The 27,492-nt window shown below is 41.6% G+C and overlaps 1 protein-coding gene across 1 annotated transcript in view; it reads right to left on the reverse strand.

Annotated features, from left to right (window-relative positions):
• Nucleotides 1-1,422: 1,422 nt before the first annotated feature.
• Nucleotides 1,423-27,492, reverse strand: part of med13a (mediator complex subunit 13a) — an 88,394-nt gene continuing 62,324 nt past the window's right edge. Inside the window, 20 exon segments of the mRNA XM_022204338.2 lie at nt 1,423-2,549; nt 2,813-2,913; nt 9,171-9,335; nt 9,443-9,585; nt 10,063-10,251; nt 11,133-11,291; nt 11,394-11,536; nt 12,181-12,404; nt 13,218-13,409; nt 14,447-14,678; nt 14,909-15,329; nt 15,659-15,848; nt 16,135-16,358; nt 16,929-17,096; nt 17,887-18,809; nt 21,647-21,843; nt 22,994-23,205; nt 25,431-25,515; nt 25,843-25,964; nt 26,446-26,476. Coding sequence (XP_022060030.2) covers nt 2,417-2,549; nt 2,813-2,913; nt 9,171-9,335; nt 9,443-9,585; nt 10,063-10,251; nt 11,133-11,291; nt 11,394-11,536; nt 12,181-12,404; nt 13,218-13,409; nt 14,447-14,678; nt 14,909-15,329; nt 15,659-15,848; nt 16,135-16,358; nt 16,929-17,096; nt 17,887-18,809; nt 21,647-21,843; nt 22,994-23,205; nt 25,431-25,515; nt 25,843-25,964; nt 26,446-26,476 — 4,254 coding nt within the window. The 3' untranslated portion in view covers nt 1,423-2,416.

The raw sequence follows: 27,492 nt of genomic DNA on the forward strand, positions 1-27,492 counted from the left end.
TTGTCTGTAAACTGAATATTTTTGGGCGGTGGACAAAATTAGACATTTGGTATCTTATATTGATCTGCATTTTTGTCCTGATATCTTATAGGCCAAACTACTAATTAATCAAGAAAATAACTGACAGACTAATCAACAGTGGAAATAATAATTTTATGCATCCCTACTCAGAATACGAGTGTAGGGACATGGAGGGAGTCTGTAACCATAACTGTACTGTATGTTGTCCTAATGCTGGAATGTCAAACTACATATCTATTGGTGTTGGTTTATTTAGGATATTAGCATGTGGAATAAGATATCTAAATATTACTGTTAATGGCAATACCAGTATAACAGCAACATCCCTAATCAACATTTTGTAACCGTATAAATAGCATGTGATCAAAGCTGTCCTGGCATACTTGGTTTTATGGTTATGTGAGGCTTTAATCAAACATCCCAAGTGCCTATTGATCAGTAAATATTTAGAACAGTCACGTAAATGTTGCAGACTTCGACCTACCCAGTCACTGACATGGTGTCAGTGTAAATTCCACTACATTTCCAAGGGCACATTGACAGCAGTTGCCGAGAAATGAAGGAAAACAGAGCAGGACCTCTGTTTACTCAAAGGGTGCTGACAGCGAGAGGAAATGCAGGAAATTCTCAAAAGAATGAGCTGCCAGCTGCTACTACATGACCCAGGGGCAATTCAGCAATTTACAAGTAAGATATCTGACTCAAATTATTATGCAGGGTTATTTCAATGCCTTTCCCACTTGTGAATAGAGAGTGTGGTAACAAGCTTGCAGATCTACTGTGTAGTAGAAGCAGATGGTTGCTGCAAACGACCATGGTTTTCCAAAAAGAAAACATGGCAAAATACATTTTCGGAGGTTTATTAAATATTGAATGTATTTATCTACACTCAAAAGACCAATACAATTTGATGGTCAAATTTGAAAGCCAACAAATGTCGGCAAATATGCAAGATAAAGAGCAATATCATTGGATTCTCAATAGTACAGTCTTCCTCTGAAAAGGAGAAATCCAGACAGTACATCTTCCTCTGTCCACACACACTGCAAAGGGCAGCCATCCATAGCTGGTTAAAGTTCACTTACACCACACATTTACCTTCACATTGAAGTAAAATGGGATTGGTCTAAATGCATCCATAACCAATCAGAAATGGTGCCAAAAAAGCCGGACCTCAGCCAATCAGAGTGAGGAGAGGTACAGTGAAGTTGAGTGATGTGCTGAAAAGTACACTGCAGATCTGCCATTAAGACACTCATTCTAGCACTCTTTTCTTTCACCTGTTAAAAAAAAAAGAGGCTCAAACCTGAGTTCAGCTACTCCCACTCCATTATTGGTGTCACTGTCCAATTGCACATCACAGTCCCCCTCCCCGAAGCAATAACCACAAGCACAGGAAAATAAGTTGACGCACTTTATTCCTAAAACAGAAGCCACACCACCAACTGCTGGCATGGCATTCATATATAATTATTTATATATATTGCCGTTTGGTTTTTGTGTCTAAATGTGTGGTATAAAATACTATATACAACAATGTACCTCTTTATTTGAACACAGTGAAGTTCATTGCTGTACAAGTCCTCTGAAGCTACAGCTTTGCTGTAAGTCCTTCATGCTCAAAGGCATGGAACATAATTCTCCACTCTAATTCTTCTGTACATTGTGACAATACAAATATTCTGTCTCCATTACAAAAAATAATACTCTAAAAGCAACCTACTGGGACTTTAATTTTTATGGGATTTTTCCTGGTTGTTTTATTAATTAAGATGATTACATATATCTTAGACCAATTGCTTTAAAGCAGGAAGGTGATATAAACCTTCTCCATTTTTTATATATAAAAGAGGTTAAGAAATAAGACAAATTATACATTTAAAAACTTACAATAAATAAGATAGATGCAGGCATTTCATTTGGATACTATTTCATCCAAAGGAATAAAAAGGAATTTCTTGTCTTAAAACCAAAGATCCATTCTTGAGTTTTTTTCCTTGATCAAATATGTCCCTTTTCTTCCAATAACTTTACAGATAGACTTGTCTTTCCAATACAGACTGGCCAGTGACTGTGCTGCCATGCTACATAACATGACAACCAATCTGTCATTCTCTCACGTTCATTAATAGCGACTTAACTTCTGGTTTGCCCCTCTTCTTTATTCCCTTGTCTCTATGTGCCTGTCTTTAAATCACAGGGACAGGACTGTCTCAACCAGTAACAGCCACGAATGGGGAGACAGGACTGGCGAGGCTTTGAGCAGCCATGTAATCCCATCTGGATGCAGGATCCAACTCTGGTTTTCTCCACTCTTGATGAAACACCCTTTGGAGCTGTCGTGTTCCTCTTCGGTGAAATGCTTCTCTACGTCCTTCATGTAACAGGCCGTTGGTTACAACATGTTCATGATGAAGTTGTACATCTGGTTGAGCACCACAAAGTGAATGGGTAGACACGATCTTCGGTCTTGTGTAGCCGGGTCACACGTCAGCCAGGAGAGGGCGTTGTACTGCTCCAGCACAAATCTGTTCAGGTAAAGGAAAAATACACTTAATCTTTCATTGAGAGGTATGTGCAGGGTGACAAACCAATGATCCAGTCCTGGGTTACAATTATCAAATAGAGTCGAGATGTTAAACTTTGCATAATGTTAGCATTTGTGCACAGATAACGTCCGTTTCAGATTAAGTCCACAAACACAAAACACAGCCTGGAAACACAGTCAGCAGGGTGGTACTAGTAATTTGTGCACTTGACTTGAGGCGGAGTGTGTGGTGGTGCTGTTTACCTGAGTACGTCTGAGGTCTGATTGGAGTCGAGGGGGTGGGAGTGTTTGCTGTGCAGTAGTTCATCTGATTGCACTGAAGACACGTGGAGGTGCAAAGAGGCCTGAGAGAGAGAGAGAGAGCAAGGGGAGAGGAGGGGTGTCAGATGTATTAAAATGAACATATCAGCCTTTTATTACACCTCATCTAAATAATTACAGCTCTTTTCACAGCAGAGTGATAGCAGCAGCGAGTCTGCAACCAACTCTGAAAATAAGGGATAACGCTGCAAATACAGACTGCACTTTCTTTTATAAGTGCAGTTTTCAGTTGTGTAATTACACACAAGGGTTTAATTAGATGTGTTCCGATATGGTCACACAAGCTACGTAATGCAACAGAAACAAATTGCAGTTCATTAACAGTTTACAGCTTTACTGCCTTTTTAAACACAGTTGTGGTTTTATGGGGAGCTGAATGCTGAACGAGGTATTAGCTGGGGGCCGTGAATTAACACAGACCCCTCATAAGCCTCGGCACCTTTCTGTGTGTCCTTCCTAAAACAAATCAAACAAACAACGCTGTGATTGGGGAATTTTGTTATTCCAGTCTTCGTACTTAGCATCTGTAATTACAGTTCTTTTTCTACAGTGTTCCAGTACTTTTTCTGTTGACACGAGGCTGATATGATGGATGGGATTTAGAGACGTTTTGAACAAGCACGTGTGTGGATCCTTATCTGTCATGATACTATCAGGAGGTGTCTGATCAGCCTCAAATGAATTCCATAGCAGCACACTGAGACCAAGCACCCAACCAGAGTAAAAAAATAAATAAAAAACATGTTCAATCAGGAGACACTGACACAGACTAAGCCCACCAAAAAACTTGCTCCAAACCCAGTATAGTGCAGGTGTAGCTGGCACAAACCAAATATTGATCTGACATATGTTTGTCTTTATCTTTCTTTAATGTACATACTTACTTTATTTATATTGCCTTAAATATTTTACCAGTACTTTATCATTTAAGAAACAAATACAGGAACTTGTTAGTTTAAAACAATTCACTGATTGTCCAACTCCTAAACAAGGATATCAATATCGGCCTTCAGATGCCAGTATAGAATGTTTAATTCATCAGGACCCAAAGTCAACTTCAAACAAACTTAATAAGCATTTCTAATAATCAGATATTGAAAGTTCCAGGTTTCATAAAATGTGTAAGAATTTGTATTGTGTAGCGCTCAGTAGTTTGACCTGTAAAATTAAGCATACAGTGTTGCGTTTTTCTTTGTCCACTGTTAGCACTGTCTACATGTGTGTTTCTGTCTGTCAGGCATTTGGCTCTGTGCCAAATCCATCCAGGTCAGCTGTATGAAGCAGCAATGCTTCCATCATCTCGTTTAAAATACAGTTGTGCAGAGACTAAGAGATGCCCTCTATTCCGCTATCAACAAGATAAAGTCTCCCAATGAGGATAACAGATCTCTGAAGGAACACATTGTCTTCCTGGAAGACAGGCAGAGGAAGGAGGTGAGCCATCGCTGAGAACAGCTAAAGCAAAAATGCTAAGTGCCTTAAAGGGATCACAAGAAAACAGGAAGACCCTGGATGTCCCTGTTCAGATGTCCCTCTTCAGCTCCTTGTCTGGGGAGGACAAGGAGCTGAAGAGGAGTTAAGAGCAACAGAAGAGCATTGTGATGCTCTAGAAGCTGGCCTCAAACAGAATATGGCTCGCAAAGATAAAATGTGGAGGACAGTGTGGGAGGTGGAGAAGGTGTGTCAGAAATATTTAAAAAGGAGAAATGGAAAATGAAGGCAAGTGAGACAGATCAAATTCCTCATCTCCAGAACAACCAGCCTCAGCTCATCGTTTTACTTCACAACAGCATCTTGTTGGATCCTAACAGCTTGTTTCAGACTGCTTCAGTTTACTAGAATCTAAAATAACCTGTCTCTTTCCAGGAGCTTGCATGTACCACAAAGGAGCAGGAGCAGCTGGAGAAGAAAGTTCAACAGTAGCAAGATGAGAGAAAAAAGCAGACAGGCAAAGTAGAAGAAATGGAGAAAGAGGGGAAACAAAGGACAGAGAGGAGAGAAAGTACAGAGGAGGGAGAGGAAAACAAGAGGCCTTAGCGCCAGCAGAGCATCCTTCCTCCTCAATCCCTCACCCCTTTTCTCTCTCCTTCCCTTATCCATTTCTTCTTCCCTTCCCCCAACCACAGTTTAAACACATTTAAACTGCTCAATACAGCTCTGTTAAAGTGAATTACATCTGCCTGTGTGCATTTTTAAACTAAGATGCACAATTAATAGAAATGCTACAGGCTCTGTGGCACTACAGTATTACAGTGCTTGCTTTCTGAGGAACAGATTATACACAAGGCTGTTTGAAACTTTGAAGGTGTCACTTGTTTTAGACTTCAATTAGACAATGTGTCAGAGTTACTTTTAAAAGACTAGGAAAAGAGCTACAGTTTCCTCAGCCAATCTTTCTTTCAGTCTGTTTGTGACTCATTGTGCTATTTTAAAGCACCCAAAAAAGGCTTGGGTCAGGGCTGATATCAGCGTACTTTACTCTGACAACAAAGGCAGGTCAAAAACAAAGCATAATTTGGGCGATGCTTAGTATTTTAACACCCCTTAATCAATTGCATAGAAAAGCCTCCAAATCTACTTTAGGTTATAAGCACGTTACATTATCATTTCCCTTAGTTTTGACTAACAAACAATATATTGTGGACAGTAATCCCAGTTTCGCATGGCAAAATGTAACATGCACACAGAATTTCTGGTATGAGCCCTAAACCTACATCTACTGCTCGGCATTTTGTAGGACATAAGACAACCTATTTTTGTGTATGTAAAATAAATAAAAGGAACTGTAATTATTTAATATATTTAGGCCTACTATTGCAACATCAGTATTTTTTTAGGCCTCACATTTCCAGCAACCATCACTCCTGTGTTCTAATGCTACATTGTGTTAGCCGATCGTGTTGAAAGGCTAATGGATGATTAGAAAACCCTTGTGCAGTTATGATAGCACAAGAATAAAATTTTCATAGAAAACATGAAATTGTCTGGGTGACACCAACTTATTAAATAGTTGTGTACCTCCATACAATGTCATGCTCATTAGAGAATAAACCCTTCAATTTATGCAGCTTTTAATCTCACTTCACTGTCCATGTTTTTATTTAGCTAGTTTTATAATGGAGAGGGCACAGCAATTAAATCTGTAACTAATTTGTTAAATGAAGAGTCTAACTTGCTCTCTCCACCTGTCTACTGAAACCACACACTAAAGCTCACACATTCTGTACACACAGCCATGCAGGGTTTTATCCTCTCAACCGCTTCTTTTCACTGGCATTGCCATCACCGCCAATTTACTTTCATTCGTTTTAAGCTATCGTTTGCTCTGTGAAATAAAACTCCTGTGAACTAGTCCAATATTTAATGAGCGGCCCTCATGACCAACATGCACACCACTAGGATGTTTCCTGTTTTTGTTTTAATGTTAAAATTCTTATTTTAACAATCTTTTTAAAAACTACACCAGTGACTCATGACCCATACAGTTAGGTGAAAGAGACAGGTTATAAGAAAGAAGATGGTCAAATTTAAGGCTGTGGAAGCATGAATGTCTAGGTTTTATCAGTAATACAATTCAGCAGGATCTTTCCATTAACCTCTCTGTGAGTACACAACCATATCATGTGATGACAAGATTAGCACTCCAACTGCACTTAAAGCCAAAGTGGAAGTCTCAGTTGCAAAACAGGAGACTTACAAACTGCCAAAATGTGGAGACACTGGCATAGATTGGAGAATTTCCTCCTGAGCAATTCTGGCAGGTGAGTTTGACAGGTGTTTTCAGGAAATGTATGACATAGAGGACTTGTTAAATTCATCACAAACCTATTTCTTCCCGTTGACACTGACTGTCACGGTGCAAGGTGGATTTTCTTTACCAAATGAGGTGGCCATGTAAATAAGTGAACAGTAGAGTGACACTGAAAAAGCAAACCAGAGTAGAGAACGCTAAGTTTTGTGGATTAGTGAGCAGGAAAAACTTTCCTCTCCTCTCCCCCTGTGCACTGAAGGTCAAAGCTTATTTTGGCTCCACCTCTCTGTGTGAAATGGCCTTTTCACGGGAATAATCAAAACAAAGCACAGAACTGTCTGACGGACAGGTACTGTACTGAGTGTGACAAAGTGTCTCTAAGCCCAACTATAGAGAACTTACTGAGTGAGCAGCCAGTGGCAGTCAGCACACTGACTGGGTAGGTTTTCCATAGTTTGGAGTTAAACACTGAGTATATACTGCCCGTCCAAAACAAAAGCTGCACACTCTACTATTTCATTGGACCGCCTTTGGCTCTGAGAACAATACACATTGGCCATGGCATTGTTTTGATTAGCTTCTGCAATGTCACAGCATTTATTTCTGTCCAGAGTTGCATTCATGTTCTACCAGCACCTTATATTGATGATGGGAGAGTCGAACCGCTGCGTAAAGTCTTTTCCAGAACATTTCAAAGATTCTCAATCCTGGCATCGTCATCTTGAAACATGCCCATGCGATCAGTGAAGGAAAACTCCATTGATGACAGATCTGGTCATTCAGTATATTCAGGAAGTCAGCTTCTTTGGGCACATAATGTTGCTAAACCTGACCAGCCCCAGATCATAACCCTAACCCCCACAGGCTTGTAGCCCCCAGGCATGATGAGTGCATCACTTCTTTTGTCTCTCGTCTTACCCTGAAGGGCCCATGACACTGGAACAGGGTAAATCTGGACTGATCAGATCACATGACCTTCTTCCATTGCTCCAGAGTCCAATCTTTATGCTACCTAGCAAACTGAAGCCATTCTTTCCTGATTAGCCTGGCTGATCAGTGGTTTTCTTAGAGCTACACAGCTGTTTAGTCCCAATCCTTTGAGTTTCCTTCACATTGTGCGTGGAAATGCTCTTACTTTCACTCTTAAACATAACCGTAAGTTCTACCATTGATTTTCTACGATTATCTAAGAGTTTGTTAAGACCACATTTGCTCCTCAAAGATGATAGTTCTTAACTCAGTTTTAGTAGTTTCAGAAATCTCCTTAGTTGTTTTCTTAGCTTGATGCAGGCCAATAATTTGACCCTTCTGAAACAGATTAACATCCTTTCCATGACCATAGGATGTGTCTACTGACATGGTTGTTTAAGAAGTGAGAAGCTATTAACTGCATCAGGTAGGGTTAAATAAGTTGTTGTCAGCTGAAACATATTCATCACTTCAGTAATTATCCAATGGAAGGCTCTTCTCTATTTGCTTAGTTAAATCCAAGTAGTGACTTCTTTTTGGACAGGCAGTGTAGTTCCTTTTCACTTATTTCCTTTCTGCTGTCAAGTGGCAGCTAAAGAGGGAAGATTTACGCTGTTCCCTTAACTTAGTTAAACTGAATTTCTTTTACTGCAGTCATTCATATTTTCATCTAAACCACCATTTTCATCTTTGAGAGGAGCTGAGTGTCTTTCAGTTCATACTGTGATTTAACATAACTGTACCTGTGTTTTGTTCGTTTCGTTCATTTTCATGCACTACAGATTAGGAGTTTATGACACGAGGAATACTACTAAGACTACACCGTACTTAAAATGAGGAAAACAGGTTAATAAAAAACACACAACTTAATGCAAACACCACCCAGTCATGAAACACATTATACATACCATTCACATGGCAAATATGACGAAACTAGAGGCAAACAACTTAGCAAGCATTATCTAGATCTATAAACAGGCACATGGATCCAAATAAAGCATGAAAAGTTAGGTAACTTAACATCATTGATGTGTTTAGACCACTAACAATAAATTTGAAAACGACAGTCATGCACCACTGTGTTTCAAAGTTAAACTTTTACTGGTCTACTGTAGTCTGTAAATGTCAACTTAGCCAAATTATACAAACTCTGTGAAACACTTGAAGTCTCAGAAACCACATACAACAAACAAAAAATTAAAGTATGTCGTCTTATTTTGCCAAAACCATACGCTGTACAAGTGTAACCTGTAATAGTAGACATTTTTCAGCACACCTGTGAATGCTCTGAATATGGTGTAAGTCTCACTTAAACAATAGGCAGGACACTGGCATTTTGCCTTGAATAAGTCGGTTAAGGAAAATGAATTATCACTGAAACCCTCAAAGAACACTATCAAGTCTAACTGGTTTACTGTAGTGGACTTATTACAGCTCATTTTTGGACCTTTAATGCAACATGACCTACCATCATTGTTTTATGAAGAGCACTTGTATTTGGAGCGAACTCTAAAAACAAAAATCTACACATAAACATATGAGAGAGGCAGGGTGTGCTACCTTGAGGAAGAGTGGACACTGGTTCTGAGCCTGTGGGCAGGCTGACCAGAACCAGTCGGGTAGTGGGCCGGCTTTGGCTGTGGACACGAAGTAGCCAAGTGCCAGAGGCTGCTGCAGGAGGTTAGGAACCTCTTCATGGGACTCCATACGGTCTGTGCTCTGGCCCTGCAACAAGGCGCAAACTCAATATTAGCTCCGATTTCCATTTATCATGTTGTATGTTACTCTGAAGTCCTTCAACTGACTCTGTGTGTGTGTACATATTGTCTCACCTTACTGCCATCACCTCCATGGTGATAATGAGAGCCAGGGGAGTGTACTGGTGAGGTGGTGGGGGAGATGTTAATGATGTCTGGGTCCACTAGCTCATTCTCCTGGTCCAACAGGTCAAAGATCCCAATGGCATCAGACCCATCTGTGAAGAACAGAATGACTCAATAGGTTTGCAATCACATGGTTGTTAGAAAATGCCCTTCCTTGAATTTGTATGTTAAGATATGACATTCTATATGACGAACTTGCACAGTGCAAGTTTTCACTGACAGTGTCAGTAGAGGTCAGTTTGCCATTCACTGTACAACACAGTGCGAGTTGACATGTTTCATATTTTTGACAAACATATTTTTCAAAAAGTAAATAAGCTTAAATTGCTCAGGAGTGCTGTAAATGTGTCAAGCATGTAAACATACACTACTACAACACAGACCCTCAATTAACTGGGGGAAGTAAACAGCAAGTGTTTGGAAGCAAACAGTGCAAATCAAAAAAAGTAAATATTACATTGCTGTGAGTTTGTTTGGGGTCCAGCAAACAGGATGAGCTGCACTCAATTAAAAAGAACAACAGAAATCCCAGACAACGACTGTAAGACAGATGAAGCAGTGCTACTGACCAGTGGTGGCATTCAGGATATCGATGTTGGTGTCGATGTTGGTGTAATTAGAGCTGGCAACTTGGACGAAGGCAGAGGTGGGGAAGACCAGGATGTGGGTGCAGGAGGTGTCCTGTGGGGTGCTCAGCTGGGACGTCTGCATGTTCAAGGTGGTGCTGCGGCCAAACACTGAGCCTGTCGACACAGAGTCTGATGGGACACAGAGGAGGGAGAGACGGTCAATAAACAGTACAGTGAAGGAGAATCAAACGAAATGGGAGGGAATCCTTCTCACGATCCTTCTATCTAGCATGAATAAAATCAATTAACTGGTCTTTTCTGAGCAAACTGTCCATATTTCACTGGTTTTAACTGACTTCATTGCAACATAATAATGAGTATGTCAATAATATACAAGCAACATCTTCATCTGAGCAACAAATTAAAGCTTTCACTGTGATTAAATTAACCCCACTTTCAACTCCAGCATTCAAACTGAAAGAAATGACTGGTTAAACATTAACAGAAGGCTGAATTGACTGGATAAGCTAGAGTCACAGAGGTAAGGTTTAAAATTTACCAAAATGTTTCCTCATATGTACATCATGTAAGAAACTAGATTTAAAATGTCTGAACAGCTGTTCTGTTTAGTGCCAGCACTCTTAGTCAAAGTCATCTCAGGCTAACACAGCCTTGCTAATCTCTTTCAGCTTGAAAAGGTTTTTAGAAAGGAGATGTCGTCAGCCCAGCATAGCTCAACACAATCCTGGTATGATGCACTGACAATCCCCCACTCGTTTCCCAAAATAAACCCATTGATCTGACTCTCCATCACACTGCATTGAGATCAATGGGCATCTGAGAGGTAGTGCTTTATGAGCGAAAGGTACACGATCTTCCCTGCCATCAATCTGCTCTGGACAAGGAGGGGACATGCATTGTGATATGCTGCTGCCATCCATCATGCCCCACACAAACACACACACACAGATCAGCGCCGCCTCTCTGAGTGGAGTAATGTCACTCAGATAAGAAGTGTACATTCAAATAGTCGGTGTATTTAAAATTTTCGTCACATGCACACATTGTACCTGGCATGATGATAAAGGATCCCTGCGGCTCCATGGCAACCAAACACACACTGAGGATGCTGGGCGTGTCTGAGGCGGAGATACCACACATTCGACACATTTCCTTCAGACGCCGACTGAGTGACTGGAGGTTTCTCCTGCTCAACAGAATACTCCAGTCTGGGGCATCAAGAAAAGAGATATACAGGCATGACTGACTAAGTGACACAATGGTATGAAAACACACGAACGATGTGTTTATTTATTTTTTTTAACCCTTACCTTTTAACTCTCCATGCCCTATCCTGCCCAATCGGCCAATCACCACCCTCCAAGGAACAGATGTCATCTGCACCAGTCCCAAGCACCAATCCCACAGCTTCTGTAGACCGAGCCGCCGGACAGACCCCTTTTTCCTCCGCGCCCTGTGAAATGCATAGAGACACATCAAAATGCACCCTCAAATGGAAACAAACTCCATATTGCAACCATTCAGAAGTGGCTGATAAAATTATATATTGTGCGCCCAGGATCTTGGTACAGATGAAGGCTCTTCTCAGGAAATTTGCACTTGTCAGACAGCTATGCGCTTTTCCTCTCAGGTCTAATCTACATATATTTATGCACAAAGTGTCAACTGACAGCTACCATGAGATAATAGAGGAAGAAATCACAGTTTAGATATCAAGCAGACACATTCTGAGTGTCATTAACAGCTGATATGCACCTTTTGTGACAAAAATTAACCAGTCAAGAGTGTGCAGGATGGTGTGAAGTCACTTTCAACACTTTACTACACTGGCATGAGTACTACAGTGTTTGATATTCCAATTATTTCAATGGGCAAAACTACAAAAACGATTTTCAAGTCATTTTGTCACTTTGTCATACACCGCTGTTTGTTCAGCCAAAGTACTGAACTCTAAGTTTCCAACATAACTCACAGTGAGAAAAACCCAAAGTAACTCAAAAACCAGTCTGCAGATCCAGTGGCTTTAGGTGCTGAGAAGTGATGGTAATAAAAGTGAACAGACGGTAGGTTATTATGTAGTGCTGATGATGGTCCTACCTGTTGGGCACATCTATGTTGATGATACAGGTCTCTAGGAGTTCCCCATACAGGTCAGTGCATGTAGCCAGAAGCCATCGCTGGTCATGGGACAAACAATATCCTACAAACAGAACGTTGTATTTCTGCGATGCTTCACCAAATGTCTCCCCAAGCTCTGTTTGTTTGTCCTTTACTGGTGCGAGGATGAACGGAGGTGTGTACAGACGTAGACACTCTGGCCTCTGCAGATAGAAAGGATAAAAGATTCAGGACAAATTCTTCAACAGAACTTGAAAGAAAAATTTGATAGATACAGATTCTGTGCAAGATGATTTGATGTTGAGTATATGTAGCCGCAAGACAATCTATTGTAGAAAATGCATCTTTCTCATCCTAACTTCTGTTCACATAGTATATATCTGTACAAGAAAAAATGCTATTGCTTCCTTCCCATTCTTGGAATATCCCTGGTATTCCAGCAGGGCAGCTTAAGATTTGTCTCTGTGTTAAAAGAAAAAGGTAACACCTGCTGTGAGGAAGGAAGTCCACTGAATTAAGCCCTGATCTAAAGCACCCTCTTGTCTAAACCTTGAGTCAAGATCCCATTATGAAGGTCTCAGGGAGCTACCCAAGCAGATAATGGAAAGAAAACTCTAGAGTAGCAGAGGGTTACAAGTTCCTTTGGTCCTCTCTCCAGCAAGGGGGGAAAAAAAAAACAAACTTTGAGGATGGTTAGCGCTAAAGACTCTATCTCATTGCCTTCTTTCTTTTCAGAGGCTGACTGAACACAGCCGGCAGGGTCAAATCAGGTCAGGTTCATGTTTTGCTGGAAAGCTGTAAGCAACCAAAACGCTGTTGCCGGGGCCATAGTGCCAGCTTCTCTTTGCTTGCATATCGATCAGACGACCCAGGACGCTAACACTCACGGTGCCAAAAGGGAGCAGCTAAAGAAGTGAACTGCAACTGTATGCTAAAGACTGTCTCTGCTTTGCAGATGGATTATGTCAAAGCAATTGGAGTGCAACTGCTACCACTTGGCTGTGCACTGCATGTACCTCTGGGCTCTTCAATGCTGTGTCAATGGCCAAGCCCGGGCCGAAGCCTGTCAGTGACTTCACATTGGTGGAGGCGGGCAGTGGCCGTCTGCACTGAGCGAACACAGAGAATGCTAGAGATTTGAGGTGTTGGGCGTAGATATGACGATCTTCACCTCGTACTGGCTGGAGCAGGTACTGGCACGGGACGATCTGAGGGAAAGAAGACAAGTAGTTAGATAGAAGTAACTAAACGGAAACTATCTACTGCAAGTCGAGTCACTCTTATATATGCACAGCACATTTATTACAACAGCTCTCCAATAGAGAAATACGGGTAATGCTGCAAATTTTCCTAACATGTTTAAATATTCAAAGTAAAACCATGCAATACCTACAACTTGGGGAAAAGTGGGAAGTGACCATTAAATTAGTCAGGAAAACGCTTCATTAAAACTTCTTATAGTTAACTTTCAGCCGTGTGGTTTCTTCTTCCTCATAATGCATACATAATGCATTTGGAATGCAATCCAATATAACTGTGTATACATTAAGGCTGCCTCATAAACACAAGTGATTTAAACTAACAATAAGAAGAACCCAAGTTGAATTTTATCTTTACAGCCAAACCACTTTTGCTTTTTTTTGTTTTTTACTACTTCACATTAGATATGGCTTAAAATGACTTTGTTACAACACTGTGATGGAAACAAAAGGTAGAGAGACCAAGAACTCCTTTCTGTTCAGTGTGGAAATATGTTCTGATGGCACAAATGATTAATAAAGACCTTGACATGTGTGTTTTGCAGGTAAATCATAAGTATGTTAGTGGAGTGGCCGGTCTTCTGGTGTGTTAAATTGCCCTCTAATAGGGTAGAGAAAATGAATAATCTTTGTCAAATATAAGCAGGGACCAAAAAGACATGAAAAATGTCCTCCCCTGAAAAGTCAACTATTTCAGCTACTTGGGTACAGCTGTGGTGTAAATACTACCACAGTGGATTATATTGTCACAGTGTTTAATAAATTTTCTGGTACACTCAGGGTATGCTATGAACAATTTACTGCATCTAATGATGATGATATATTAGCAGAGAAGCCACTGAGAGCAATCTGTTAACCATTAAGGAGTGACTGACACACTGACACTGACACAACTAATGTATTCCCTCTAATGCATTAAGCATCATGGAAACAAAATAAAATATGGTCAGCAATAAAAATGCTGCTCTCTTGGGAAGCCTACTTACCTGTACAGAAATCGAATTGCGGATGTGTGGGGGAAGGAACTGAAGCATCTCAAGGTAGCAGCGTAGCAAACCCAGTGTCCACACACTGGAGTGGGCCGGCACCGGCCCTGGACCGCCGCTTGCCTCCTCATAGCTAAAGGGGTCCACAATGTAAACAACGATGGCAGGTGGGTACGTGATAGCGTGGGACTCCCCATCTGTGGGTACGCCCACCTTCTCTCGTTCCAAAGTGCTGGGGAAAACACAAGAAGAGCAGTTTTACAATGCTATTCTTTTCCTTAGCTCAGTTCTTTTTTTACACATTTTACTAAATGCCGTGTCACATTAAAGACTATTGGAAAATACCTCTAAAAAGCTGATTCATCTCTCAACAAAAGTTTATTCAAATAACAAAACGAGCACTCAGTTGGGTATCAATGTCATTTTTCTGTTGACGGTGTGCAGGTTTGAGCTCTTCAGTACCTTTCAGGAGGCTCTGAGGGCCCCTGGGTCTGGCTGCTGGAGTTGTCCCCTGAGGTGCCAGTATTCTGGGTCACAGCCTGCTGTCCCAGCTGTCCACTCTGAAGACCACCTCCTTGGCTCTGGCTCGCCATGCTTCCAAAGGGGGAAAATGAGTTTGGCTTGGCAGACGGTATTGTGCTGCCAGACTGGCCCGCAGACGTCACAAGGCTGTTTGATGACGCAGAGCCATTTCCGGACCCACTGTTGCTGCTGCTGTTGTTGTTGGGAGCAGACGAGCCGGTAGTATTTGTTGAGCCCTGCTGGCTGACTGTGCTGGAGGTGGAGCCAGGCAGTTGTGTGGATGACGACTGGCTGGACAAGGGCGGGGGACTGGGCTGTGTGAGGAGGGAACTGTCTAGTGGCTGTGATGCGAGGTATGGCGCTAAAGAGAAAAACGCAAATACCATCATTAGATGTTTATGAATAACATGAAACACTCTTAGAAAAAATAAAAAGATAGTTTATTTCATTTCAACATCCTCTTTCACTGATAACACTTCTTTTATATTTCAAAGCTCTTCTAAGCAGTCAAGGTTCTCTGGCTAGTCTTATAATAGGAAGGCAATAATATCAAAATAACTACATCAAGAGGTGTTGAAGGTGGAAATTCAACAACAAAAAGCTTACTGAATCACACACTGAGCAGCGTAAGAACCAGGGACCATGTAGAATGAAAACTGTGACAGTTACCTGGCTGTAAATGGCACTTACCGAGGTTGTGGCGGCACACTTGTGCATAGAGTTTAAGTTTAGTGAAGGCGTCACTGTTGCCGCTGGCAGCCTTGAGGAACCAGTCACTGACTGGCTGATCCACAAGGTTTTTGGCTCCACTGCCACCAACGAGGACTATGCCATCGGGGTAGCCTCTGGAAATGGGCCGGTGCTGTCCCAGTCGACATGACTGTACAAAAACAGATAAAGGCAGCGTGTCAAACACAGTAAGTGGATGAACTGATACATAAATGGAATTTGGAAATAGTTGAAGAATGGAGGCCTCAATGTAGTTGCAGATATTTCTGCTGTGTTTTTTCCTTAAACAGCTTAACAAAAAATATACTGGTTAGTAATAAGTTTAAGATAATTATTCAGTCTACAAAATTAACTCCAAAGCATGAAATGGATACAACTGAAGCAGTGTCATACGTAGACAGCGTCAACAATGAAATGTTTGCACTCGTTTTCTGTACCTCGTAGACAGCAGTGAGGTCTCTAAAGAAGCTCTTGGCGCCGCTGAGCAGGGCCTCATTGTCAGGACAAACAACCAGGTACCCAATGTCCCGCTGGGAGCCAAAAGGATCCAGTAACAGTTTCTCCCAGTAGGGCAGACCAAATGGAGACAGCACCACAAAGTCATACTCATAACCCACCAGGAAGGTGGGAATGGGCAGAGGCTCTGGGGACTCATCTGTGCCTGTGGGAGCAATGGGAAAACAGAAGTAGACTTAAGGCAGGGAGGAGGTACAAAGAAACATAAAGGAAGACAGAGCAGTGAGTATTGCTAACAGGTGATGTGTCAGCTCCCCACCCTCCTCTTTCCACCCTCCACTGTGCATCAGAATTGGAGGTCACCAGACGATCTGACAGCTCCTCCCAACAGAGCTGACATCTGGACCACACCAGAGGGACTACACTGCCTATTGATCTGACAACATTCAGAGTTTTTCCACCCCAAGACACACACATCCCAAATGTCAAGCGCACAAACGCCAAATGCTGTCAGCATAGCACTCACAGTAGATATTGTGCATTTGACCAACAATCCTTTTTCAAAGCCAATATTTTCATACTCAAAATGACAATAAAAAGGATTTTGTTCTTTTACTTTGAGGGAGCTTTTGGCAGACTGAATCCTCCTGCATTTACATCCTCAAAAACACTGATTTACTTATGTGTTTAATAGAAGTATGCTGGATTTTCGCAAAGCCTCTGTCAGAACCATTTATTAAGTAGACACATGTCCCTAGCTTGGCCCCAGTTTTACCGTAAGAGCCCCGTCCAGCCATCTTGTGGAACTGCTGCCAGGTGAGGGGACCCTGAACGCCCCACGACCGCACCGTCCTCTTCTTCTGGATGGCGTCTTGGAGTACCGGCTGCAGGGACATGAGCACCCGCAACACATCTTGAGAGCACAGCGCACTCACATCCACTGCTGAAGAACACATGGGAAAAGAAGACACAAAAAATGAATCCCCATGAGACACACCATGAAGTGGGCAGAAAAAAGCAAGACGTCGGTTTACTTCTAAACACATCTTTCAGTCCTAAATTTTACTGGCACATTTTAGCCAAATGTGTCAATCTGTAACTTTCTGACAATGTAACTTACTTTGGTATGACTCTGCGGGTATACCAATTTGGCTGACATGCTACACCTAAGTATGTTTCATAGCTTTATGCAAATTTCTTATGTAAATATCAATACAAAAAAAAACATATTTTTGTCTACTTGTTGTAATCATTTACATTAGATGTATATTTGATGAGATTTCTGATGCTAAAATGCTGTTTAAGTTCTCAGAAAATGGGATCTGAAAACAAAACCATGACAAGCCAACAAAAAACAAATAGTTTCTTAAAATCCTTTTGCCATATAAACCCATGTGAATAAATGCTTACATGTGTGCTGAATGATCAGTTGATTTCATGTGTTATTACTTATTATTTTACAGGTGTTTTCTTTGTGGTTAAACAGAGTTGAGTACCACGACACCCCCATACTGTTCTCTCTGCAGCTCTACTGATGCTGAATAAAGGAAGCATCCCAAACAAATAATTCCAGTAAAAAACAGGCAAAAAATTACAATGGCCTAAAAATGTAGAAACACCATTTAGTGTAGAATGTATTTATGGCAAGGCTGACTGGAACAAAGGTTTAAATGCAGACCTCACAAACTTTCTGCGCAAAGAGGGAAAATCTGGTACAGTGTCTTATTTCTCACCATTCTGTTTGGCCCAGTGGTGCAGGCAGGTGCTCTTGACCAGAGCCTCGTCCACCTTGCCACCTGACATGTTGTCCATGAACTGCCTGCCGTGCTCCAGGGCCATGTAGCAGTCGCTGTGGTAGTCTCTCTCCTCCACCCTTACGCAGGGAGGTACAGGGGCCCCGCTTGGCCCCCGTGTCACGATGTCATGCTCTAGACTTGAAATGGGTGAAAAAGGGTTGGTACACTGATCCTGCAGGAGCAGAATCAGCTCATCTGGGACACGGTCACCCCTCCCAACTCCAGTTCTCTCCAGCGAGGAGAAACGCAGCTCCTCAAAGCGCTTTTCTGCCTCTCTGCTGACATCCGAGCCACGGCCGATGATATCCAGCTCGTCCTCCAGGAAGAGACCCGAGCCGTTCCCGTAACGTCGGTTGACCACAGCGCTGAAGCCGCAGCTGCAGGGTTCCTGGGCCTCTCCGACAGGGTCACTCAGGTACACGCCCACATCAGCTCCTTTTATGTTCATGTTACATACGCAGATGCAGCAGCTGTCAAAGTTGCAGTCCTTGAAGAGGTTCATGACTGACTCGGAGAGGATGAGGGTGACGTAGAGGCTGTGGGCCTCGGGGATGGAGGGTACTGTGGCCGGCTCCACTGAGTTCAGCGGTCGGCAGGTGGAGGGGGTGGACGCTGGTGAGTACAGATCGGAATTCTCGTACTTGAGTGAGCCTTGGACACTAGAGGGGCCGCGAGGTGTGCGTGGAGTGCGTGGCGTGCGTGGGGTGGGAGCAGAAAAACGTGGGGTGGCAGGTGAAGGCAGGATGCCTGCGCCGCTGTTACTTGGTGGAGCACTGTTTGACATGAAGGGCGTCTGGGTCTGAGGGGTGTAGGTCTGGCTGTAGTCCTGGTCCATGGTGCTGCCCACGCTAGGGATGTTACTGAGAGCAGAGAGATTGAAGGACATGAATTAGATAGACAGACAGATAGATACTGTATTAATCCCGAGGGAAATTTAAGTGTTCAGCAGCTTACATACAACACAAAATAAAGTAACAAAAAAGGCAGGTTAGTAACATTAACAGTAAAGGTTAGTATATAAAACTATTCTAATTGTAATATCAAGAGGGTGCTAAGTAAAATTAAAAATTCAATATGCAGTATTTCAAGGCACAGAAGTATAAAAATTAAAGTGATTAAAAGTGGCTTTGAAAGGTAGTAGGAAAAAAGTTGTATCGAACTACCTAAGGTGCATGGACATTATATAATATTGATCACATAGTTCCTAATGTGACTATGACTGTGACTATGCCCCCCCCCGACCACTCAGTGATGAGTTGTACAGTCTGATGGCCAGGGGGACAAAAAAATAAATTAAAAGAAGGTGCTACAGTTGTGAAACAATCACATTTTCACGTTTTTGAAGTATCATCAGCTGGCTTCTTCATGCACTGTACAGTATATCTAACTGTGTCTAAGTAACACACGCAGCAAAAGCACATGGACCACAGTTGTTTTCCTACATCCCAGAACAGCAACATTCAGTATATTACTTCAGTCTACAACATACCGTTACATGACTGTCTAACTGAATTTGTGCAGACAGTTGGAGTAATAAGGCAGTAGGGCACGACGACATTCACTACAAATGGAATGCAGAGTGGGCTCAGACTGCACACATGTTTACACATGAGAGAAGAAGAATGCGGGAGAGTGAGAATGAGAAACGAGTAGCAAAAATAAGCAGAGGGAGAGAGAAAGACATTCAATAAACATTTCAACAAGCGTCCCTCTGAGGTAAGGGTTATTTTTGGGCTGGCAAGCAACTGTGAGGAAGCAGGGCGAGAACGAGTGTGTACGAGAGCGCAGGAGAGCGGGAGGGAGGGTGAGCACATCATGTCCCTAGCTGTATGGAGGGGAACAACTCCTGGCACAGACCCATTAGAAGGAAGCCCCAGCACAAGTCTCTCTACAGTCAGGGTACATTCACGACAGGATGCAAATCCAAAGGCAGCACCAGGACAACATTTCAGAAGCTTTACCAATCACTCTTTGGACACCAGCCAGACTTAGTCAACTGCAGTTGCCCCTCTCTCCTTGCATAGTCAATCTTAAAGCTTAGCACTCCCGCAACTTCAAAAGCAAAAAAGAGCCTTCCACAAATTATGGTCATTACAAGCATTTAAAATGTGACCACCTCAGCTGCTTGTCCTGCCCTGTTTCTTGTCATGCTCTAGTGTACTCAAATAAAAAGAGGACGGGCAATAATCTTACCAATCATCAGTCAAAAGTATGAGCCCATAGTTACAATTAGCTCTTCCAAAAAAAATAATTACCCATTATGTCCAAAATCAGTCTGCATTTCCAGTCCCAGCTTTCTGAATAATGTGTTTGCCAACAGTTCCCGCTTTAGCTAACAGCAATGCATCTGACTTTTCTAATAAGCCAAAACATTTTCCAATCACGGTCATACCTGAGGAAATGCTTTGACATTTGCTCCAGGCCAGTTTATTAGTTTACAGGGTTTGTGCAGTCTGTTAAAAATTAAAAGATTTGTTGAGCTTTTTCTGCAATAAAACTCAGCAAAGTACACAAAGTAGGACTGACATGATTTAAAACTGAAATAAGAAGTGCAGCGTGACAATACACTGGCCAGACACGACAATAAAAGCACAGATGAACACTGATTATCCTGTTACAACACAATGCATTGCTGGGAAATCTTGGGACCCGTCATATGTGATCATCTACCTGAACACTTCTCCAGAACAAACACACCACTCCATGGCAACAACAATTCCTGACAACATCAAAACTAACCCAGCAAAACAATGCAGCCTACCACACTGCAAAATCTGCTCTGGAGCATCTCGAGAAACACAACAAAGAGTCCAAGGTATTCCTTTAGCAGCCAAACTCTCTCAGGTTTACAGAGGACCAAAGTCACACTACAAAAGAGTAAAAGACCCAAACGATCTGCAGCCAACTTCCCAGTGCCAGACAGAAAAACAACACCCCTAGAGGTCCGATGTCAATTGTCAGCTGTGTCAGAGCTGTTTTAGTGGCACAAGAGTGACCTACACAATATCAGGCAGGTGGTTTGAAGCTTCTGGTCATTCACTAAACACATGGGTCTAATAAATTAGTCTTTTGTAAATTAGTCATACAAGTGCAAAAAGGGCCAACTTCCAAATGCAAAATCCATAAAATAAAATAAAATTTGATGGATTTTTTTCTGATAAACTGAAAAAAAATCCCCCATTTGCCTGGAAAGTAGCAGAGGTGCAGCTGAGGAATTAAGAGGCGCAGTGACAGATATACTAAAGACACCAAGCTGGTATGAGCAGCGAGGTGGCATGGAGCCGCTGTGGGGGCCCGTCTCACCACTCCAGTGATAATCCTTGTCTTCAACCAAGAAAGCATTTTACACTCATTTCCCCGCTCTGCCTGAGGCAGCCATGCATGGGAAATTGAGCTGCCTGCTAAGGTGGTGTCCAGGGAGAGACAAGAGGGTGTGTGGACAGAAAGAGAGCAGACAAGGAAAATGTGCTTCTTTGCACATAAAACCCTCCAGCGCAGCCTTGGCATATCTTCAGTGAGGCTAAATTACAGTCCTTCAGTAACCTTCTGCCCAGATCATCATGATAAATATAAGGAGTCTTCAAAACTGGCAGAAATCTGAATTGGTTCCACAGACTTTTGAAAGAAAAAAATGAGACATGCACTGTCATGCAAGAAGGCAACACTTTCATTGAAATATCAAGCTACAGCAGCATACCTGTCCTTGTTGAGGAAGGTCATTACAGGCACGGGGTTGAGCATCTCCCTGCCCATAGTCCAGCTTGGTCGGTAGATGCAGTCCTCTGGTATTTTGATAGGTGGGAGACACTGGCTTGGCAATGTCTTCAGAGGTGCGAACATGGAGCAGCCTACAAATGGCTGGCACAGCTCTGGTTTGTACACAAAAGAATAGTCCTGCAAGATGGACAGAAAACAATAATGCAAGACAATAATTATGTGTTTACAGACCATTGTCATTTGGCCAGATACTGGCACAGGGAAGCATGCCGAACAACAACCTCAGAAATATTCAAAACAGGAAAAAAAAAAAACTACACATGGTGCAAATTCAGCCACTCTTTTGCTGCATTATACTAATGAACACAAATCTGTGGCAGTTTCATACCAGCCACAGGTAGAATATTATTTGTAAGAGACACAGCATACATTGGCTGATTCTATTTTCTATTGGAAATGATGCAGAAACTGAAATATAATGAATGCAGTCACACTGATCTTTATTCTTGCATATTTTAATGAGTTTGATCACCTGATTATAAACATGCAGTAGTATTTGCATTCTGTAAATAGTTAATAACATTTAAAAGTCCGCCATATACTGTGTACATGCTGAAAATCCCATATCTTATCTAGTTTAGGGATTGGCTTTAAATATAAATGATATCTAAAATAAAGCTATGACACAAATAATTCTAAAATAAAACACATGAATCACTGGATTAAAATCATGTGAAAGTACTGAATCAGCTCAGCTTTTAGTCATATTCTGCTGTAAAAAAGCTCAATGAAAATAAAGACAACTCAATAATTCATTAGGCCCTCAAATGTCTGTGTGGTGTATCTGGAAAATGTAGCACCTTCAGTGGATTTTTTTAAAAAATATTTGCTATGCAATCACTGTGCTATTTGCCTGTCTAATGAGGATGTCCCCTGTCTAATCAATGTAATTCTTATTGTGTGTCTTCATCAGTTATTTTACCGGTATTTGTCTAACACTAAAGAAAACCTTCCGCTCTCAGCTCAAAAATGAATTAACTTCAATGAATTGAAGTTAATTTTATGAACACTAGCTGAAGGCTCTGCTATGAAGTGTGAGGCACAGATTTAAAAAAAAAAAAAACTGTATGTGACAACTGAAAACTTCTGCTTGAGGAATGAACTCTGGATGTCTACTCTGAGGGACAGACTACGCCTACAATCATTCACTTTGACTGAAGACATCTACTGATTCTGGCTGTACATTCACCCTATAGATACAGTCACTAGTAACTGACACAACAACGATGTCAGCTGCTTTGTCAATAATACCAGAGTCCAGACCCACCTTGATCTCAGATGGCTTAGGGCTGCAGAAGCTCTCCTCCACCTCAATCTTGAAGTGGCCTCCCAGAGATGAGGTGCCGTCCAGCGTGGTCATGCCTGTGTTGGGCTCCATGCTGCCGTAATCCTTGCTGCACATGTTCATGGGCGAGTAACCCATGATGTGCTGCTCCAGGGAAGGAGGCGTAGGAAACATCTGGTGCAGGTCTGCTGAACCTGGCGAAAAAAAGAACAAAAGTCCATCAATATATGTAGGGCTTTGATTAAAATAAAATCATAAACCAAAAATCATTTGCTTGCTTCCAACTATTTCAGATTTCTGTTTCTTACTCGTTTTCAAAGACTACATCACATCACTCGTGTCCAGACTTCTCTCCATCGGCTCCCTGTTCATTGTAGAATTGACTGTAAGATTTTACTGATCACTTTTAAAGCTCGTCTGGGACTGGCCCCAAGCTACAAAGCAGGAATGTTGACCCAATATGAGCCAGCTTGGAGCTTTAGATGCTGAAAATCTAAAATCTTCAGGGGCCATCAGGGCCCCTAAGCTGTGGAACAACCTGCCTGAGGAGATAAGGCATAACTTCTTTTAAAATTACTTTGTAAAACCCAGTTTTATGGCCTTGCTTTTATGTCATGCCATCTGTTTATGACTTATTATTTTTTCATTGCTTGTTTATTTCATTTGTATTTATTTATGCTGACATGTCGCATGTGATGTCTTCTTGTTTCAACTTTATCAAAATTTCACCTTAATTTTGCCGTGCTTTGTTTGGCTTGACTGTCTGGTCTCTTGCTTTTTCTTTGTCCATAAGAGCACTTTATAAACTCTTGCTTTAAAAATGCTACATGAATAAAGCTGGTATTATGACGGCATTAGGACATTCATGTGTTTGAAGAGGAACACATGCAGGAGGTACAGGGTCAAAAACGTCTAGTCCAACACTGTTGTTCTTATCATACATCTGGACAAATCTGATTATATTTTGCTTCCCATATTGAAATTGCTGGACAAACAGCACTTAGGGACACAAATCATTTCTTGAGATAACAGTACGACAATGTTCTCTTCTATCTCTTCCTGTCTGTCTGTTGTTTGCTTGGTGTATCTTTTTTTCTTGCTGGTGCTGTAGGAGGGGGTGAGGCAGAGGGTCATCAGCACCACTAGGAACACCTGAACCCAGTGTGTCTGTGCTCCTTCTCCATCATTCTCAGCTTAGTTGCCGATGCTCTTCTCCCTGAGACACCCATTAGGTTTTAATGGCTGATGGTGGCCTGTGTTTTTGCACCTACGCCTACCTACCTGATCTAATGTTTTCCAAATAAATCATTTGTTGACTGGCTTTGTTATGTGCATCTCCTTTACTTGTCATGGCTGTATGGCCCAGTTTGTGACAGAAAATTATGCACATAATGTGGATGACTTAATGCATGATGTGTCATTTTATGCTTTCAGTGTTTTTACACATTCTGTCAAAATGCTCGCTGCTGTTTGTTTTGTTGTACTGCAGATGTGACAAGCATGTTGTTGTTTTAGGCTGCTACACATAAATATGAACCAGATAAATACTAGTTACATAAAAGTCTAAAAGACATCTCGCCTGCAAATGATGAAACGTTTGCATAGTTTATCATTTATTTTGCTATTTTCATAGAAATTTTGTTTTCTTTTTAACACATTTAGATGGCCACAGACAATGTAGGGACTCTCAAACCATTTTACTGTAATGGCAAGAACCATCTAAGGGGATTCCACAAACAATTTAAGATAAAAGGGCAGAGGCTAGCACTGTATATTACCTCTTCATAAAACTAAAAGACAATGGGTGATCTGAGACCAATTTGCTTCACAGTAAAATATACAGTGTCCTTAAACTCTCCTTACTTCTGCATCCCTGAGCTCAGACATAACAGTATGTAACAAATGTTCTGTTCTTCCACAGAAAACAGTGTTTGGTCCATCTGTGCTTAAATCAACAAATTGGGTATAAGGCAAGACTCTGGTGTTAGCTTGAAGAAAGCCTGTAGAAGAATAACAAAGAGACAACAAGACAGCAGCTACAGGATGTCTCTAAGCTGTTATGAGCCAAACGCTGACAAACCGTTAAGTTCATTACAGCCATATTCTTCACCACTAGGTGGCAAAGCCAAGTGGGAGCATCAGCTGTGCTTGAGCAGTAAAAACCTTAATTTCATTTAGTGGATTAAAGGATATGATGCCATTTCACTTAGCTGAAGTTTTGAGCAGAGGGAATACTACATTTAAAGCTAAAGTGGCTTCTAGGAAAATCTCAGCGCACCACTCTTAATTTTCAAGAGGCTTACAGGTGTGACGGATCTGATTCTAGATTAACTCTTGCAGTAAATCCCTCCCTGTAGTTGAAGGAGACATGACACATCAGTAAAAACAGACATTAGTAGGAACAGACAGAGATACATACTGATGCAGGATACAGGGTCCAAAGTGGATTGCTTTGGCTCTTTGCTGCTGAATTTTTCATCCGTTCCATTGACTGGTCGCCTGGGCTGAGGATTAAAAAAAAACAAAAAAAAAAACATTTTAGCACCTGACTATTTTGGTAGCTTCAAGTGTTAATTAATAATAGTGCTCTAAACTCAGTCCTGTTATGATTCTCACACCTGTGGGGCCTGTAATTAAATATCAAACATGACATTTCCTAGAGTAACAGCAACAGGGAGTGAGACTCGTAAGTCGATGATGGGCAGAGTGGAGACGCTACTCTGGCACGTGAACACCAGTGCAAACACACACTTGTACACAAACACACACTGTGCCAGACCACACTTTGTAATCAGATATTTATTGCAGTGGAAACCAAGGTCTCTACTAACCGCCAGATCATCCTCATCTGAGTTGAAGAGGTTGTCCAGGTCGTTGATGGACACCACCAGGTCCGTCTCGTGGATCAGGCTGGTGGAGGCCATGCGGTTGTGGGCAGCTGCACGCTGAGCATCTGCACACGCACACACACAAACATACAAATAAGTGGTGTGAAAATTAAATATCTGAGTTTTCATGTCCAAAAATACACCTTGGCGGCTTGAGAACTTAAAGAAGGAAAACATCTTGCTTTAACATGAGACTGCTTATTGCCACAACCAGGTTGGCCTCACTCACTTCAGTTTGATTCTAAATCTAAATGTTCAAATACTTGTGGCATGACAAATCTGCTATATGAGAAAAATTAAAAATGACAGAGAATGAATGAGAATGTTACTTATTTGAGGAATGAATGTAGTTTCAACTGACATATTGTAAAGACTGATAAAAGACATTATTATTATTATCATTATATATTCAGTATGTTAACTCTGAATGAGCAACAAATGCAACCTGTGTCCTTTGGTGTCATTATCAAGGTCTTCAGAGAGCTAAGAGTATGTGTTTGGATGACAGCAGCCAAGCTGATGCTGGGAAATAAAGACGCTCCTTACCATCTGATGGACCCGCACTTCCATCTTCACCCTGAAAGGAAAAAGTGAGAAGTGGCTTAGAAAAAAGCACAAATTGAAAGAATCTATGAAACAGAGAATATTAGATTAGAAAATCCTCAGATAGATAAACTGTTTACAAAACTGCAATTTTATATCAATGATGATTTCTTTTCTTCTTAATGGGACCTCATGGCTGGGCAATGTCTGCTTCATTACTGTGTTAAAATGTGAGTGTGTGAAATCCTTTGCGCCCAAAACTGTGATTAAGACAATATACCAATAAATTGGCTAAATTACTACACAGAGGAGGAATAGATGCAAAAAAACAAAAAGACGTTATTAAACCAGCTAGATTTCACTTATAAAAAGTGTTGCTTTCTTCAACCAACGTGAAAAATAACAAATAATAACAGTGATATCACAGTGAAAAGAAAATTGGACAGAAACAGAAGTGTAGGGGAAAAGGACTCTTTGCCTCTGCTGTGGCAAATGAGATTTCCCGTGTAGACCACAGTGAAATCATGATCCAAGGAATAGCCTCTTAGGTTCCCACCCAGACATCAATATCTGCGAGGGCTGGCCTTCTGTGTGAGTGTGTGCTCTTATGATGGGATGTGTGTACACTGTGTGCTGAGCAGTTCTAGCTGAGGAACAGGAATGTTATGTCCTAGCCATTGATTTCATTACGCTCCAGGGCTTTTCTCCGAGTAACGCAGGCTTTAATCCGTCTCCCTTAAAGGCCCAATCTACAGCAGAGCACAACATCCACACCAAGGCCGCAATCTATAGGTGGCAATGACGCCTTAACCCCTTATCAATAACCTAGCCTTGGGTGAGTAAGTGTGTAAGCATGGAGTCTTTACATATTGCAAAAGCTTGTTTGACTCCAAGGATGTCTGCATGAAAGCATTCCATCTCAGGTTCCTCATTTATCTGAGGCTTTTCCCTGCTTGCACCTTATTCTTAATTCAGCAGGCACTGACACAGGCACACCACTTCTATGCAGTGGTGATCAGATGATGGCCTATTATAGCATAAGCCACATGG

The sequence above is a fragment of the Acanthochromis polyacanthus genome, chromosome 17 (genome assembly GCF_021347895.1).
Source record: "Acanthochromis polyacanthus isolate Apoly-LR-REF ecotype Palm Island chromosome 17, KAUST_Apoly_ChrSc, whole genome shotgun sequence".
Lineage (NCBI taxonomy): Eukaryota > Metazoa > Chordata > Actinopteri > Pomacentridae > Acanthochromis > Acanthochromis polyacanthus.